Source organism: Colobus angolensis, unplaced genomic scaffold (assembly GCF_000951035.1).
Source record: "Colobus angolensis palliatus isolate OR3802 unplaced genomic scaffold, Cang.pa_1.0 Scaffold112, whole genome shotgun sequence".
In the NCBI taxonomy this organism is placed as follows: domain Eukaryota; kingdom Metazoa; phylum Chordata; class Mammalia; order Primates; family Cercopithecidae; genus Colobus; species Colobus angolensis.
Window position 1 is genome coordinate 257,457 of NW_012112253.1, and position 16,292 is coordinate 273,748.

Below are 16,292 nucleotides of genomic sequence, written 5' to 3' on the forward strand. Positions count from 1 at the left end.
GGTACCCACATGCCCCTCTTGGCACCCCCCACCCATAAAACCAGTCAAGCCACGGACCTTGGTGTTTGCATCATGGTGAAAAAGTGTGCACTCAGGGGTGAATGAGACTTGAGTTCAAATCCTCGCTCTGCTACCTACCAACCAAACCATTTTGAATGTTTGCTTACTTTGACTTGGTGTTGTCATCCGGAAACCATGGACAGGATCTTGGGAGCTATGGTGATGACTAATTGGGATCACACATGTTGGAAGCGTTAGTACCAAACACATAGGTAATGCTCAATAAGTGGTAACTGTTTAATGGGGTTATTATCATACAATCAATTTATTACTTGTCAAATTTTCCCAATTTGATACGCTCAAATGTTTAATAGTTTTAACCCTCTTGTTTATCAATGCAGGGTTTGAAGTCAGGTGACAGTGTCCTGTGTCTCTAGTGTCCTAAGTGTTCCATATTAAAATGTTAGGCTACCGGAGCCAGTGGTAACCCTGAAGCATTCCCCTGCGAAAGTGCCCATGTGGGGGACTGTATGTAGACATGTGCCTGCAATTGCATGTGTAGGTGTGTATGTGTGTATGGCTATATGGGGTACACATGTGCAAATACCTGTGAGAGTGTGTTTATGCATGTCTCTGTATGCGAACGTGTGTGTGCATATATATGTATATGTGTGCCGAACGTGTGTGTGCACATACATGTATACATGTGCTTGTGTGTGTATGTGCATGTGCTGAGTGTGAATGTCCATGTCCTCCAGCAGAAGCCAGAACTGCTGCGGGAGGGCTAGACCCATGCTCTGTCCCGAGCCAGTCCTCCCAGGGCTGCTTACCTCCATGTTTCTGCAGAAGGTGGCATTGGTGCCGAACAGGATCTGGCACTGCTCGTTGGCACTGTAGTGCATGCCCGGCAGCTTGTGTGGAAGGCGTACCGTGTGCTGGCTTCTGGGGTCCGTGACTTGCAAGCAGGTGCTGACTTTTGACCTGAAACAGCCGAGAGGCAAGTTGACTTGCAAATGTGCTGCCTAGGTTTTTGTTTTGTTTTGTTTTGTTTTGAGTTTTCGGTCACTGAGGAGGAGGCACCTCTACGTTCTTTATGGAAAAAGGATGCAAACACTGGACACACGGACCGTGCTTTTTTGCTGTGCATTCCTTCTTCTACATGGCCAAATGTGAATCCTAGCTCTGAAGGCAATAAGAACCTGGAGACTCGGGAGGGGCATAGGAATGACATCCACGAGGCTGATGGACTTTTACTGGGGAGTTTGAAAGCTTTCTTTGCTGAAAATGATTTTGGAATAGATTATCATATCTTCTCAGATTATGGCTTTGAGCAAAAACTATCATGAATAAAGAACAAGTTAGACTTGTTTTACTTTAAATAAAATCAAAGTGCTTATTTCCAACTCTGCAGGTTCTCTTCGAGTGCTTGTGGGGCCTCGGTGTTTCACTTGACCACGCTGTCCCTGAAAGCCACTGGCAACACCTGCCAAGGACTTCAGCATTTCAACTGGGGTGGGAGCATTAATTTACAATGAGAGGTGCATCTCTAAAAGAGTGAACTGAGGGCTGGGTTCGGGGGCTCACGCCAATAATCCCAGCACTTTGGGAGGCTAAGGTGGGTGGATCACTTGCAGTCAAGAGTTCGAGACCAGCCTGGCCAATAGGGGGAAACTCCCGTCTCTACTAAAACCACAAAAATTAGCCAGGCATGGTTGTAGTCCCACCTGTAGTCCAGCTACTTGGAAGGCTGAAGCAGGAGAATCGCTTGAACTCGGGAGGCTGAGGTTGCAGTGAGCCAAGATTGCGCCACTGAACTCCAGCCTGGGTGAGAGAGTGAGACTCTGACTCATAAATAAATAAATGAATAAGTGAACTGGGGATTGCGAGGCTCTGGCTCTAAAGGAGGTTACTTACTACAATGCTTTTATTTCTCAATTTCTAAAGGCAGATGGTTTAAGGCAGAAAACCCAGTCACTTGCCAAGATTATTAAGGAAAAAGTTGCATGAACACGAGACACACAGACTGATCCTGGTTTACTTCTTCTGGGCTCTGACACACAATACTACTCACCAGTGGGACCAGTGCCATGTACGTGAGCAAATAAAAACACCCCATCTTGGCCGGATGCGGTAGCTCACACATAATCCCAGCACTTTGGGAGGCCGAGGCAGGCAGATCACCTGGGATCAGGAGTTCAAGACCAGCCTGGCCAACATGGCAAAACCTCTTCTCTACTAAAAATACAAAAATTAGCTGGGTGTGATGGCACGTGCCTATAATCCCAGCTACTGGGGAGGCTGAGGCAGGAGAATCGCTTGAACCCAGGAGGCAGAGGTTGTAGTGAGCCAAGATTGCACCACTGCATTCCAGCCTGGGAGACAGAGTGAGACTCCATCTCAAAAAATAAACAAACAAACAAATCAACCAACCAACCCACCAACCAACCCACTCCATCTTGTCACCATGACCCTTGTGGGTAAAGTGAAATAACATCGAGGGGCTTACAGCATTTCTTAAGATCTGTGGTAACAAATACTCAGTGGGAAGTAGACTACATTAAAAGTAATGAGTGCATTTTTAAGCTGGTTTACCACTGAATAATATCCCCATCAATAGGGAACGCCATGAAAAAAGACCTAGGATGGCCCTTTTGCCACTACATCCTGAATTCACCGGGTACTTGAACATGTTACTGGACTGAGAAGCTCCATCTGCAGGTGAGACTCACCGACTCACTGCTGTCTCCCAGGGTGCATGAATTAACACGGCTAAGTAGTTCAGTGACCAGGGTCTGCACAGTCACTCTGTAAATTCAACCCTGAGGTCTTGACACTAAGGGACCCGCCCCGTCCATGGGTATAAACTGTTTGACAAAGGTCTGAAACCAGATGGCCGATTCTTCCACAGAAATCTGAGAATGGAAGGGTGCAGACACCTTCTGGGAAGAAAGTAGCAGTGAGATAAACACAGCCCTCCCCTCCCCACAGGTGAGGAAGGTCAGCAAACCCACTCCGCAACCCCCAGCAAATTCACTCCCTCTCTAGGGAAGCAGCCTCCAACTCCACACCAGGAAACGCTCCATTCTGCAGCGGCCCAGGGGCGCCCCAAGGTGGTGACCACTGCAGAGGAACGAAATGGTTTCTTTTCAAGACAGGGTAACTATGCTGATATTTCAATCGATTGGCAATTACATACTGATCACCCACTGTGCGCCCGTCGCTGGAGCAGATGCGCACGCAGGAGATGTTCTTGCCATTATAGGACACTCTGCGCTGACTGCCTCTTGAGGCTAGAGGCAAATCCCAAGAGAGAGTCGTTTCTCCACTTCACACTTGCTGAGACTCCAATACTTTTGTCTTTTGGAAGTACTTCTGATTGCATTAATCCTATAGAATAATTCCAGGACTTACTTGAGGAAGTTTTCAAGGTCATCTCGGCTGCAGGAGGACCAAGAGAGGTCACTTGGGTTCCGGCCTTTCACCCACTCTCCCGACATGATGTGGGACCTGCCAGCACAGGATGAGTGGTCATCATCGTGGTTCATGCCCAAGCTGTCCAAGAAGGAGAAGGAGAGAGGGATGCTTATGCTACAGGCTTCTCATTTCCAGTTCCAGGTGCAAGCGGATCATGCTAAGCTAAATCAACTCTTAAAAACAAAAACATAAGGTGTAAGCGGTTCTCACAGAGCAGACCCACAGTCATGTGTTTTCAGAGAAATAGAAGGCAAGGATTTGTTTATTTAGCGAATGAAGATAAATTGAGCAAATGACAGACACTAATAGCATTCACTAAATAACAATAAATCAACGAAGTATATTAACTCTGATAATTAACTGTGACATGATAATTCTTAAACTCTAAGCTTCTGATGGTTAGACTTGTTTTCTTACATTAAATATTCCAATGTTCATGGTTTAGGTGTTTCTGTTCCTTAGAGATAATTCACTGTGCTAAGGGGAATCACTGGGTACCATCCTAAACATTGACTTATAAAATGCTCTGAATCTAAGCCTTCAAACTCATTACAAAGTATGGTTTTTCTATCTTTTGCATCTAACAAGATCATAGCTGTCACCTTCCCTATTCAGCTATACCTAAGAGATACCAGGACGCCTGTCTCAACCTGGAGGGCTGATCACACTGTGAACTGAACAGTGATCTTAGCTTATACACTTGCCCTCACTGGGGTAAGCCAAGACATGCAGCACACAAGATCCAGTGGCCCACAGTTCACTGACCCAGAGTTCCTTATGACCCAACTTGTGTAAGGATGGCCATCTTTCAACAATCTCAGTAGAACAACAACAAAAAAGAACACATACTTTCATTCATTCAAAAATATTAGATACTTTCCAAGTGCCAGGTAACGGACCACAAGGAAAAGACCTCAAATCACTGCCAGCTTGGGAGAAGAGATGAACACTGACAGAGATAATGATAAAAGAGGTTTCTAAATTCTGCTCTAGAGCCACATTTTCCTAGTTTGCTCATAGATGTCTGACCGTCTTCCATCAACTCCCCTGCTTGGTGCCTCATGGTGGTGTTCTCCCCAAGAGAAACCCATCCTGTCTTCTCCTCTGCACGCCTGCAGGCCACCCCCACACCCTTTGGCCTACAGAGATGCTCCCCTGGCCAACTCCCACGTGGAGCTGGATCAGCTAAAGTCACTCATGTCATTTGGAGGATCCGCTGAATGGCGCTTATGTGTTCTGGAACTTTTGGGCTAGCGGGTCCCTCTCTGATCACCCATATGTGGCTGCCCCCATCAGTGGAGGGGTGGCATCCGTACCAATCTTCAATTTTATTTATTCTTAAACCTACTGATGCCAGTGATACTTGTTATTTCAGTTCACACATGAGGTTACATGTTGGGTTAACCAACGAAATATGAGGACAAACACCAAGTTGTTGTTCTCATGAAAAGAGATTTAGCCAGTAGCTAAGACAGACTGCCATCCAACTAGGTGTGGGCAAGACAACTGTGAAAGATGAGGAATAAGTCATAAAAATCTGCTCCCAGGCTGCTTCACAAGTTTTTTATAATCCTTTCTATGTGTATACACACACACACACACACACACACAAACACATATATTAAAGAAACTGGATTCAAACTCTCATTATAGGCATGCTTTGTGTGAGGAAGGTGTATTAGTCCATTTTCACACTGCTATAAAGATATTACCTGAGACTGGGCAATTCATAAAGGAAAGAGGTTTAATTGGCTCGCAGTCCTGCTAGGGAGACCTCAAAACTTACAATCATGGCAGAAAGTGAAGGGGAAGCAAGGACCTTCTTCACATGGCGGCAGGAGAGAGAAGCACAAGCAGGGAAAATGCCAGATGCTTATAAACCCATCAGATCTTGTGAGAACTCCCTCACTATCACAAGAACAGCACAGAGGAAACCACCCTCATGACCCAATCACCTCCCACCTGGTCCCTCCCTCAACACATGGGATTATGCGGATTACAATTCAAAATGAGATTTGAGTGGGGACACAGCCAAACCATATCAGAAGGTGACATGGAAATACAATTGGCAGACACCCTTCCTCAAAGATGAGGCTTCCCCTCTCCACTACAAAATTGATGAAAAAAGCTTATGTTTTTATAGCTTAAGTTAAAACAAAATGTCTAAGGCACCTACGTATAATGTCTTGATTATTTCTCCACTTGAATCAATTTTTTGCCTAATTGGTCAAGTGACCGACTATGGTCATGTCTGAAAAGGGAGTGTCTGCATCACCACCTAGGTATGGATGGCCACAGTTTCGCTTGGTCCAGGCCTCTGTCAACCTCAGACTCTCCTGACTGGAGGCCCACAGGCTCTTCCAACTCACCCTATTTTCTCAGGGCAGCAGTAACTGGTGCAAAGCAAGCATTTGATAAAAACATCTATTGAATGAATTATCTGTTTAATAGTGAAGAAAGTGCCAAAAAATACTGGAGAACTCATATCCATGACAAGTGTGTTGATCGGGCATGGTGGCAGACTGCTTGGCAGAATGGCAAAAACCACCTCTCGTTAGATTGAGTCTCGTCCTCCTGCCTCAGTGTCAGGTATCCATCCAATTAGGGTTAAAGGAAGACTGAAGAAATTATCAGACAAATCTGGCTAGTGAGAATAGTTTAGCCATATTCTTTTTTTTTCTTTTTTTTTTTTTGAGATGGAGTCTTGCTCAGCCGCCCAGGCTGAAGTGCAGTGGCGCGATCTTGGATCACTGCAACCTCCGCCTCCTGGGTTCAAGTGATTCTCCTGCCTCAGCCTCCTGAGTAGCTGGGACTAGAGGCACGCACCAGCACGCCGGCTAATTTTTGTATTTTTAGCAGAGACAGGGTTTCACCATGTTGGCCAGGATGATCTCAATCTCTTGACCTCGTGATCCACCCGCCTTGGCCTCCCAAAGTGTTGGGATTACAGGCGTGAGCCACCGCTTAATGGTCACTTGGTTGAATAAAGTGAGCTCTATTTTTTCAATGCAATTACTCAGCTTTTTACTTCACTTTTGGATGAGCAACAGAACATGTTTATTTATATACAAGTACATGAGAAAGCAATCTCTACTCAGCTTTAAAACATTCTGTTACAAATAAAAAAATTTTAGAAATATATTCATCCTTGGCACCAAAAAAATTATTTTTACTTTCACTGTCAGTATGAATTCTTTCTTTTTTTGAGGTTCATTTTCTTTAACTGTATTTTATGGTGGAAAAAGCACTTCACATGAGAGCTGCCTTCTGAAGTTTTTAAGCTTATAATACAGTATTGTTGGCTACAATTGCAATGCTGTACAGCAGCTCTCTTGAGCTCCACTGAAACTCGATGCCCACTGATTAGCAGCTCCCCCTTCTTCCTCCCTCCAGCCCTGGCAATACAAGCCCACTCGTTGATTCTATGAATTTGACTATTTTAGATGCCTTATATAAGTGGAATCCTGCAGTATTTTTCTTTCTTAGCATAAAATAAGGGGTTACGTTTTAAAATATATAAGAAACTCCTACAACTCAATAGCAAAAAAACTAACAACCCAGTTAAAAGTGGGCTCAAGAATTGAGAAGACATTTCTGTAAAGAAGACATACAAATGGCCAGCAGGTACACGAAAAGATGCCCAATGTCACCAATCATCAGAGAAACACAAATCAAAACCCCGATGAGATACCACCTTACACCTCTCACAATGTTTACTACAAAAACACAAAAAACATGACAGATGTCTGCGAGAACGTAGAGAAATTAAAACCCCTGCGTGGCATTGGTTAGAATGCAAAATTGTATAGATGTTATGAAAAAACAGTATGGAGGTTCCTCAAAAATTAAAAATAAAACTACTGTATGATCCAACAATTCTATTTCAAAATATTTATGCAAAAGAATTGAAACCAGAATCTCCAAGAGACATCACTCCCATGTTCAGTTACAGCATTACTCACAATAGCCAAGAGACGAACACAACCTAAACAGCCACTGATAGATGGATAAATAAAATGCAGTCTATGCATACAATGAAATATTCAGTCTTAAAAAAGGAAATTCTGTAATATGCAACAACATGGATGAACCTTGCGGACATTATGTTAGGTGAAATCGGTTTTTAATTTTCTTCTATCTGGTAGCTTTTTCTTTCTCTATTTCATGTTAACTGTTGAAGGAACGGACTGATTTTTCAAGTACACTTAGCAAAGGACATCAAAAGTCAACTATCTTAAATTTGACTTGGGTTTGTCTTTCTTTAAATAAAACTGTTGAGAGAGTTCTTAAATGAGTAGGTCTTCTGAAAGTTTTGATGGATTTCAATGAACTCTGCCGAATGTACAGAGGTTATAGAAATAAAATGTCTCATGAAAAAAGTGGCTGCAGCTGCCATCTCATGGTGTATCCATTGCATGTGGACCAGGTCAAATTGCTATCTCCAGCCTTGGCAGGCATGGTCCTTATCAGCATTAACAATGTCTCTTCATAAGGGTCACAACTCACAGACCCTGGAATCCTAGTCTGAGTCACACAGTCCATAGTCTCTACTTGGAACATGATCTTACACTTGGAAGCAATGAGGCAAATGCAAGGCCTTCATTGTATCAATGACATGAAACGTTCAGGAATGTAAGCCTAAGAGAAAGGAACGTTTTGCCTCTTTAAGGAACATGCATGGTTTCAGGAAGGCACAGGTTCTGGAACCATGAGCTGGGTTCCGGGGAAAATCATCTGGGAACTTACACAGAGGTTCCGTTTGCCTGGGTCACTGCCCCTCAAATACCCTACTCAGAAAACCCGTTTCTCCTGGAACAGCCCCCAAGTAAAGAGGGTGTCATTAGCTGCAGCGTCAAATGTTACAAAATTTGCACATTCACCAAATGGATACAGTGTTATCTTACTTTGAGAAATATTCAAGTCCCTTAAGAAAGCAACTCTCCCTGTGGGCATTCTCTAAAACCTCTTTCCCTACCTTGACCAGGATCAGAGGCATCTCCCACCTCAGGTAATGAGAACTTTTCAAACCTAGGGCACAAGTCGATGGAGGATCAACACATGAATAAATTATTCTAACTGTGCACTTGGACAAGCTGCTCCCATCTTCCCTGTCTGGGATCTCCCGGGCAGCTACTAGAAGGGTTTTCCAAACATCGATGTTGCTTGGAAAACCACAATGGGAGGAGACCCAAGTTCTGGGAGGATGGTCTCACCATTTAAGGAAGAAAATTTCATGAGTTTTCTCAGTGGTCAACTTGGTTATCAAATGAAAGGGGCTCCTTCTTCCCACAGGGTTTCTTCTCCTGGCCAGAGAACCTGGTGATTCAGGAGACACACAGGATGGTTACAAAAGTGCTCAGAAAAGATGGCTGTGCTGTTGGCAACTCCATATTCCTCACAGGGATCTGGCTGACCGGAGCACACCGTGTCCCGTGAGCATTTCACTCTGCCAGCCCAAGAGGACTTCCCCAAGGAATATTCCAGACAGCAAAATCAGCCGAGTGGGATTCTTGGATTTCTGGAGCTTGTCTCTAATATAGATCATACTTGATCTGCTCTAAAATGTTTAAATGCTAACTAAGTGGCTCATCACTTTACAGTTTGATTAACTAGCATTGGACTGGGAGGAGTCTTGATACTTGAGGTTGACATCAACTACTGTCTAGGCTATTTTTAGTTTAAATGAAAGATTACTTTGACTGAGAAACTCATGTTATTTTAAGTTTATGTCCCAGGGCATTTATTATTTCTGGCAACATTATATTTAACGAAAATGTGTGGTGTTAAGTACGCCCAGTAATTTTAACTTTCAGTGACTGTGGGGCTGGGGGCACAGATGGGCCTTGTGTCTCACATGGCTCAGCTGTATCAGACGCAGTCATGGCTTCATGGCCTTGAGTTGATTTTATCTTAAAATAACATGCTGCTCTTTATTTGTTTTGGGAGACACAAAGCACACCATGCAGCGAGTTCTGAGAGGATTCCCACAGTGCTTGACCCCTCCTGGTTTCTGAATCTCACAGGAGATGAGCAGGTGTTCTAGACTTGGGATATCTGCCACTCTGGAAGTTTCAGCTTTACCCGGCTCTGAGCCTACCTGTCTCTCAGAAGCTTTGGGATTCTGATGTCAGGTGTAGGAGTCAGGTCCAGCCTCACCTCAAAGCAGTCTTGGCTGAGTTTGTGAAATGAATGCCTGGAGTGGGATGAAGAGCCTGGGCTCCCGTGAACATAGCCTCTCCATGGAAGGCTGGCTCCAGCCCTACTTCCATAGCCCTGTGGGGACACTGCCTGGCAATTCCTATTCAATAGATGTTTATTGACATTGCAGTAACCGGAATGGCCCATGGCAGTTTCTAAGAAATAGTGGACAGATGTGTATTCATTATTGCTAATCAACATTACAATAATTAACAGGCCAGCTCTGCACTAGAGGGGAAACTCTCCAGTCAGTACCTCTTGCCAAGAACCAGATTGTGCCCCCAGTCTTGAGCTACTCAGAAACGCTAGCTACAGGATTAAATGCCACTAGGGGATAACACGCTGCACTCATTTATAGGTCGAAGAACAGGGTCAGTTCCCATGATCATCAATAACCCCACTTACGGAGAACAAAACAAATAGGCAGCAATAGCAGCAAAAGCCTCTCACTGTGGAGAAGGTACTTGTGTTTTGTACAGAAAAATGAGCCCACCAGTTTTCAGGGATTCACCAACAAGGCAAACACCAGAGTAGATTGGGGGTCGCCATAGATTTAGCTATACTTCAAATGCACATAGTACCGTGTAAGATCATTTGAACCACACTATTTTCACCTTTCACCCTTACTTTAGACTCTCACTCTGTCAAGGTGCAGTGCCCTGGGCCGCTACCATTTTGTCTGAGCATTTCACTTATTTTACCACTGTGTCTTCACAGCCTCCAGTGAAACAGGGATAGGAGCAGCCATCATCTTCCCCATTCTTGCTGAGCACCTTTGAAGGCTGCAAGAATAGAGTGATTTGCTCAAGTCATGCAGAAGAGCAGAATCTGCACTCCTGGCTGGCCTTCTTTCTCTGAAACCATCTTTCCCAGCCAAGTTAACACTATTAGGCATCAGGCCCTAGCTGCTTAGTCTCCCATATTCAGCACACCCTCCTCCACCCATGCACTCTAGGGATACGTGCATACACAGTGGCCAGCTCCAAGTCCTAGCCAGCCTCCAATGTCCTGATGGTTTTGATGAGAAGGTGTGGGCAGCCAGGGAGGATGACACAAAGTACCCCTTCCCATCTAGAAGCAGCCCTGGCTTTGCAGTCAGACCAACCTAGAAGAAAATGTCAGCTCTGCTTCTTGAGAAAGAAACATCACACCTCTGAGCCTTAGTTTCCCCATCTGTGACTAAACAGGGATAATACTGAATGTCATTCATTCATTCACCAAGTATTTGTTGAACGCCTTCTGCACACCAGATACTGTTCTAGGCACTGGGAATACAGAGTTTACATTCTTTAAAGGAATGGGGGTCAGGGTCACATGGGAAAACAGCCACCAAAGTGCCTGGCAGTAGTAGGTACAGCAGGGAATGGCCTTGCTTCTTCTAAGCACACACATTCGCTTGACCAAAGCAAGTTGCAGCCCCCAAGCTGCAAACTCAGGTGCTCTCAGACAGCTGTGGTCTAAGGAGGGAAGTTATACTGTAAGGCAGGTGGGCCGGTGGGGAAATGAAAAGTTCCCACCCCACTTCAATGCCTTTATATTCCATTCTTCCTCTGCAATGAGCTAACAGAACAAAATCTCTGTTCTAGCAGATGTGGTTTAGGGACTGTGGTGAGACTCCTGGAAGAGAGCTTAAGGGAAGTCTTAGAGGCCCACTGTTCTTGGTAAGTGGCTACCCCATCCAGGACTGCAGATGCCCTTAGGACACCTCTGAAGGACAATCACTGATGACCACTCATCTATACGGTGTGTTGCTCTCCATAGGAAGGGGAGGAAGATGGTGGCCTAGGGCACAACCTCCCATTCTTTTCAGCTCCCAACAGTAGATCTAGGTTTGAATGCAACAGGCCACACTCCTCCTTGCTTCAATGTGTGTGCAGTAGCCTGGACTCGGTAAAAGCTCAAGGGACATTGGACTATAGGGCTGAAGCTCCTGCCATCTCTGTGAAATGCGGTTTTCTGGTCCTAATAGATTCCATGGGCTTGTTAGCTCCTGCCACTCTGATCCTGCTCCCACTTGACAAAGATAGTCCTTAGAGAGTGAGCTGGTCTCACCTTTCTCCACTCCATCAGCTCTTAGAGCACAGCTGGACACAGGACGGGGATCAATCAATGGCTTGACATGAAAGCAGCATATGAGCATGGTCCATGTAATGCACCATCAGTACACAGGACAGAGGCTACCGACAGTGTGCATCCACTCCAATGCCTCATGTGCATGGCATGGCTTCATGATAGAATGGTCCCAATATGAACACACAATGACACAGGCTCCCAAACGAGTGACACCTGCTTGGGGGGCTCCCATTCTCCTTCCCACAATGTCCTCACTGTTTAGAGCATCCAAAAATGCATCTAGAGCCAATGCAGGCAAATGTCCTCATGACTTGAATAGACTCTGAGTCAAAGATTTGAAATATTTCACAGAAAAGAAACCCATAAAGTTATGTTAGTTTCTGACCTGGGAAATCATTCTGTTGTAAGGGGCCTTGCTAAAGCTGATTCCAGTTAGAAATTCTGAAGATGTTTAGAATGATGTCATAACAATGGAATAAGAATATAGCCTCCCCAGGTGATTAGAGGGAACAATGCTGATTCTGGTGAAAAGGCTGTAGGGTGTTAAGAAAACCTCTGCCCGGCAGCAAAACAAATAGAGGGAGTAGAAGCAATGAACCAATTCTTTTTCCTTTCTCTCTTTAGTCTCTCTTTTTTTTTTTTCCGGAATGACTTTGGGTATTTTGAGAACTTTATTCTTCCCTATGATTTTAGTTTGTCAGAGTCTATAAAAAGTCATTCTAATTTGGGATTGCACTGAATACACTAATTTGGGGGGAAATGGCATCATTAGAAGCTTGAGTCTTGCCATCTTAGGACACAGGGCACCTCATCATGTTGCCAGGCTTTTTGTGAATGACCTTGGCCAGTGTTTTTAGTGTGCATCACGAAGGTCTTACATTTCCTATTAGCATCATTCCTGGGTATTTCATGTCTTTGGATGACACCGTGAATAAGATCTGCTTTTTATTCTTTTGTAATTATTGCTTGTACATAGGAAAACTACAGATTGCTGCTGTTGGTCTTATGACGCAATACCATGATGAACATCTACTGGCTCCAAAGGCTTTTCAGATGATTCTTTTATAATATACAGACAATTCTCATTGTGCCTCATCCCTTTCTATATTTATACCTTATTTCTTGCTTTATGAAATCGAACAGGACTTCTAAAATAATATTAAGTATCAGTTACAACATGGGCACCTTTACCCTGTTCCCATATCGACTGGAAATACTACTAATGTTTGCACACTGACTACATTTGCTCCAGATTACTCATAGGTAGGTAAACTTGATGAGGTTAAGGAAGCTTTCTTGTAAATAATCATTTGTAAAGCCTTCCTTGCTGCTACAGTGCGATGGTCCAAGGAGAAAGAGAACACGGTTAAAGACCTGACAATAATTATTATGGGGATGTTAAGCAAGGTTCCTAAACTCCTGGGCTTGTTTTCCTAGCTGAGAGATGAGGGGCATGAACCAGGTGGCTATTAAAAGGTTTCCAATCTAGAAGGGAATAACGTCATGATTCTTGATCTAGGAGGCTGGGCACAATTTAAGGTATAGTTGTTATTCATTCTTTCAAGAGTAGATTGTGTACCGTCTTGCACCAGGCATTTTGCAGAGCACCAGGCTCATAGCAGTGAGTGACACACAGACCCTGCAGGAAGCCCATGGTCTGGTGGGGATCAGAGAGAAGTCAGCAGGCTGTTGGTATGTAGCCTAGGCCAGTGCTGTTCAATAAAACTTTCTGTGATGATGGAAAAGTCTCTATGTGGGTCGCCTGATATCGTGGCCACAGGTCACATGTGGCTACTAAGAGTTTGATATGTGCTAGTGTGACTGAGGAATTTTTAATTAAGAGAAATTTAAATAGGCACAAGTGACTAATTGCTAGCACCCAGATCACACAGGCATAAGTGAGAACGTGACTGGCTAACTTGAGCTAGGAGCCCTGGATATCATCTCATTGGATATCATCATAGTATATCTTTGCCCACAGATTACTTACAGATACTTGGAGAAATAACCCAATCCTGTAACACGGCTGGAGGCTGGAGAACAATTAGTGGCCAGGTGTCGACATCAGGAGCTGAAAGCATGGGCACTCAGAAAAGGGAGCCCTTTGCCTGTTATCAAGTGACTACTGACTCTTCATGTGATCTTAATTTATACCCAGTTTACCCTCCAAAATGGTCGTGCTGATGCTGTCATCAGTGAAAACCCTCCAAATTCCAGGGCTGCTGTGGATTTCTTAGAAGTGAAGAATCAGAACCAAAAGTTCTTTGCACAGCATCCAAGTGAAGAAAAAACCACCAGCCTGCACTGTGTGCTTTGGATGCTGGAGTGCAAGTGTGACCTCAAGCAGCAAGCAGGACTCCTGAGGCACCTTCTTACGGATGGCACGCAGTGTAATTAAACCTGGGATCTTCTCAGTTTCTAATGAATTTAGTCAAAGAATGTGCCTTCATCTGCTAAAAAAGCGCATGGTGAAATTTAATGAGGTAGAGCAAGGGAGATAATTGTAATGCTAAGAGGTCTTGTGAGGCTCTGCTTAGGTTTTTAAAGGACGATAACATATGGAGAAAACCTTTTACTTAGGAATATAAATTCATGAAAGCACTGAGCTCTTCTGAAACTACCCATGGACATGACGAATGTCACAAGGCCTGAGCTGCTCTCCCTTCTGAGGCCTGCTCTGGCCCAGAACACAGAAGTGCTCCTGGCCAAAAACCCAGATGATCTGTCAGAACGTGGCGAAGCCGTGGAACCCTTCCACTCTAAACACCGCAGGACGAACAAGTGGGATACGTGTTGGCTTTCTGGGACTCCTGTTCCCCTTTCAAGTCTGCGGCGGGCCTCACTCAGGCCCCACTGCATCTGTTAGAGGCAGGTGTGGGTACAAGGAGGACTCTGAGGATGCAGCTCATGGCTCCATTCACCTCTCCTGTGTACAGGGTGTACAGTGAATGATGGGAGGAACCACCTACTGGATTTTGGTTTCAGGGTGGCTCTATTACAAGACCATGTGCATGGCTTATTAAGCTAGAACACAGCAGAGCTGAAGAGTACAAAGTGCTTCTCTTTAGAGAAATGTACTCCCAAGGTTCTGCCAAGGAAAGACTGCTGGAGCGGAGCGCTGTCAGTATCGCGGAACTTTGTTGAAGGAAACAGGGTGATTTGGTGAGAATAAGAATATGCTTTCTGCTTCTGAGCCTAGAGAGTAATTCATCTAATGGTGCTGCAGACACAGGGCTGGGACAGGGCAGGAAATGGAAAGACGGCTAAAACTTCCCAGAGATGAAAACCCCAGGCTAACACAATCTACCCTCCAGATGTCGAGGAGGAACTCGCTGCTAACAGCGCATAGCAAAAATTATGTGTAAGTGGAGAGCAATTCCTCAGTTTTAGGGAAACCCACAGCCACTCCAAGTCTTAAGTATCTGTTGCTTGCGGAGTGCTACAGAAGCAAGCACATCAGAAGGTCAAGAACAAATCTCCCCATTCAATGCAACCTCTGGGGTCTGCACCACCCAAACTCTGTGGATTGGGGGATGTGATTCTTTCCCTTCCCACCTCCAGTTCCCCAACAATGTCCTGCTTCCAGGCTACCTGTCTGCTCCTACCCTCTCATTGATGTCCCTGATTCAGAGGAACCTCCCCTTGCCCCCCAGACGCTTTGCATTTTAACATCATCTGCCTTAACACATTATCCAGAGGAGTGACTATAATGGCAGATGTGTTGGGCATTGTGGTGGCCAAAGGGGTGGTGGTAGGGGGCGGTGGTAAAAACGACGCTGGTATCACCACTGTGGGCTTTGTTCATCATATTCCCTGCAAGGCGGGGATTCATACACTCCTGGTCTATGAAGGTTGCTACTCATTCAGGTCAGAGACTCAGGAAGCCCAAGGCATTCAGAGGGCCTGAAAAGACATCCCACATTTCTTCCATTCATGCTCTTATCCATCCACCAGCACAACTTCCACTGCCCGTCACATGGCAGGCGTGATGCTAAGCACTTGTGTGTGTATGGAACATGCACCTAAGGTACAGGCAAAGGCGGAGCCACCCCTCAACACAGATGCTAAATGGGATGCTGAGAGTGGGAACAATATTGACAGAGCAGAGAAAGGAAATACTCCACAAGGGGTACTCATGCCCAGCAAGTGGGGAGTACCTGGGAAAGAGAACTGTTCTCAATGTGACAGCCACTACTCATTATATATATTATCTCATGAATTCATTATAATTATTCCACTTCACAGATGAGGTAACTGAGGCCAGGAGAAGTTGGGAAGCTTGCCTGAGGTCAAATAGCTGGTAATTGCCCAAGCACAGTTTGAGCCCTGGCAGCCCATGCATTGAACCTTAATACATGGTCCAGTCATTGAGGATGCAATTGCCCCCACACTCAAACGACAGCAAAGAACTGGTACCTGCTAACCTATGCGGAAGTGGCCATATGGAGGCTGGCGGCCCTCAGGTACTGTGAACTGCATGCTCAAAACCAGCAGGCAAATCCCTCTTGGGGTTAGAAGTGGAGAGCCAGGGGGCATCTGCTCATGGG

At 45.0% G+C, this 16,292-nt stretch overlaps 1 protein-coding gene across 1 annotated transcript in view; it reads right to left on the minus strand.

Moving 5' to 3' along the window:
- ADAMTS17 (ADAM metallopeptidase with thrombospondin type 1 motif, 17) overlaps nucleotides 1-16,292 on the minus strand; it is a gene marked incomplete at its 5' end in the record, with an annotated part of 344,816 nt that overhangs the window by 171,116 nt on the left and 157,408 nt on the right. Inside the window, 2 exons of the mRNA XM_011958096.1 lie at nucleotides 831-981; nucleotides 3,412-3,552. Of these exons, the coding sequence (XP_011813486.1) occupies nucleotides 831-981; nucleotides 3,412-3,552 (292 nt within the window). The remainder of the gene's footprint in view (nucleotides 1-830; nucleotides 982-3,411; nucleotides 3,553-16,292) is intronic.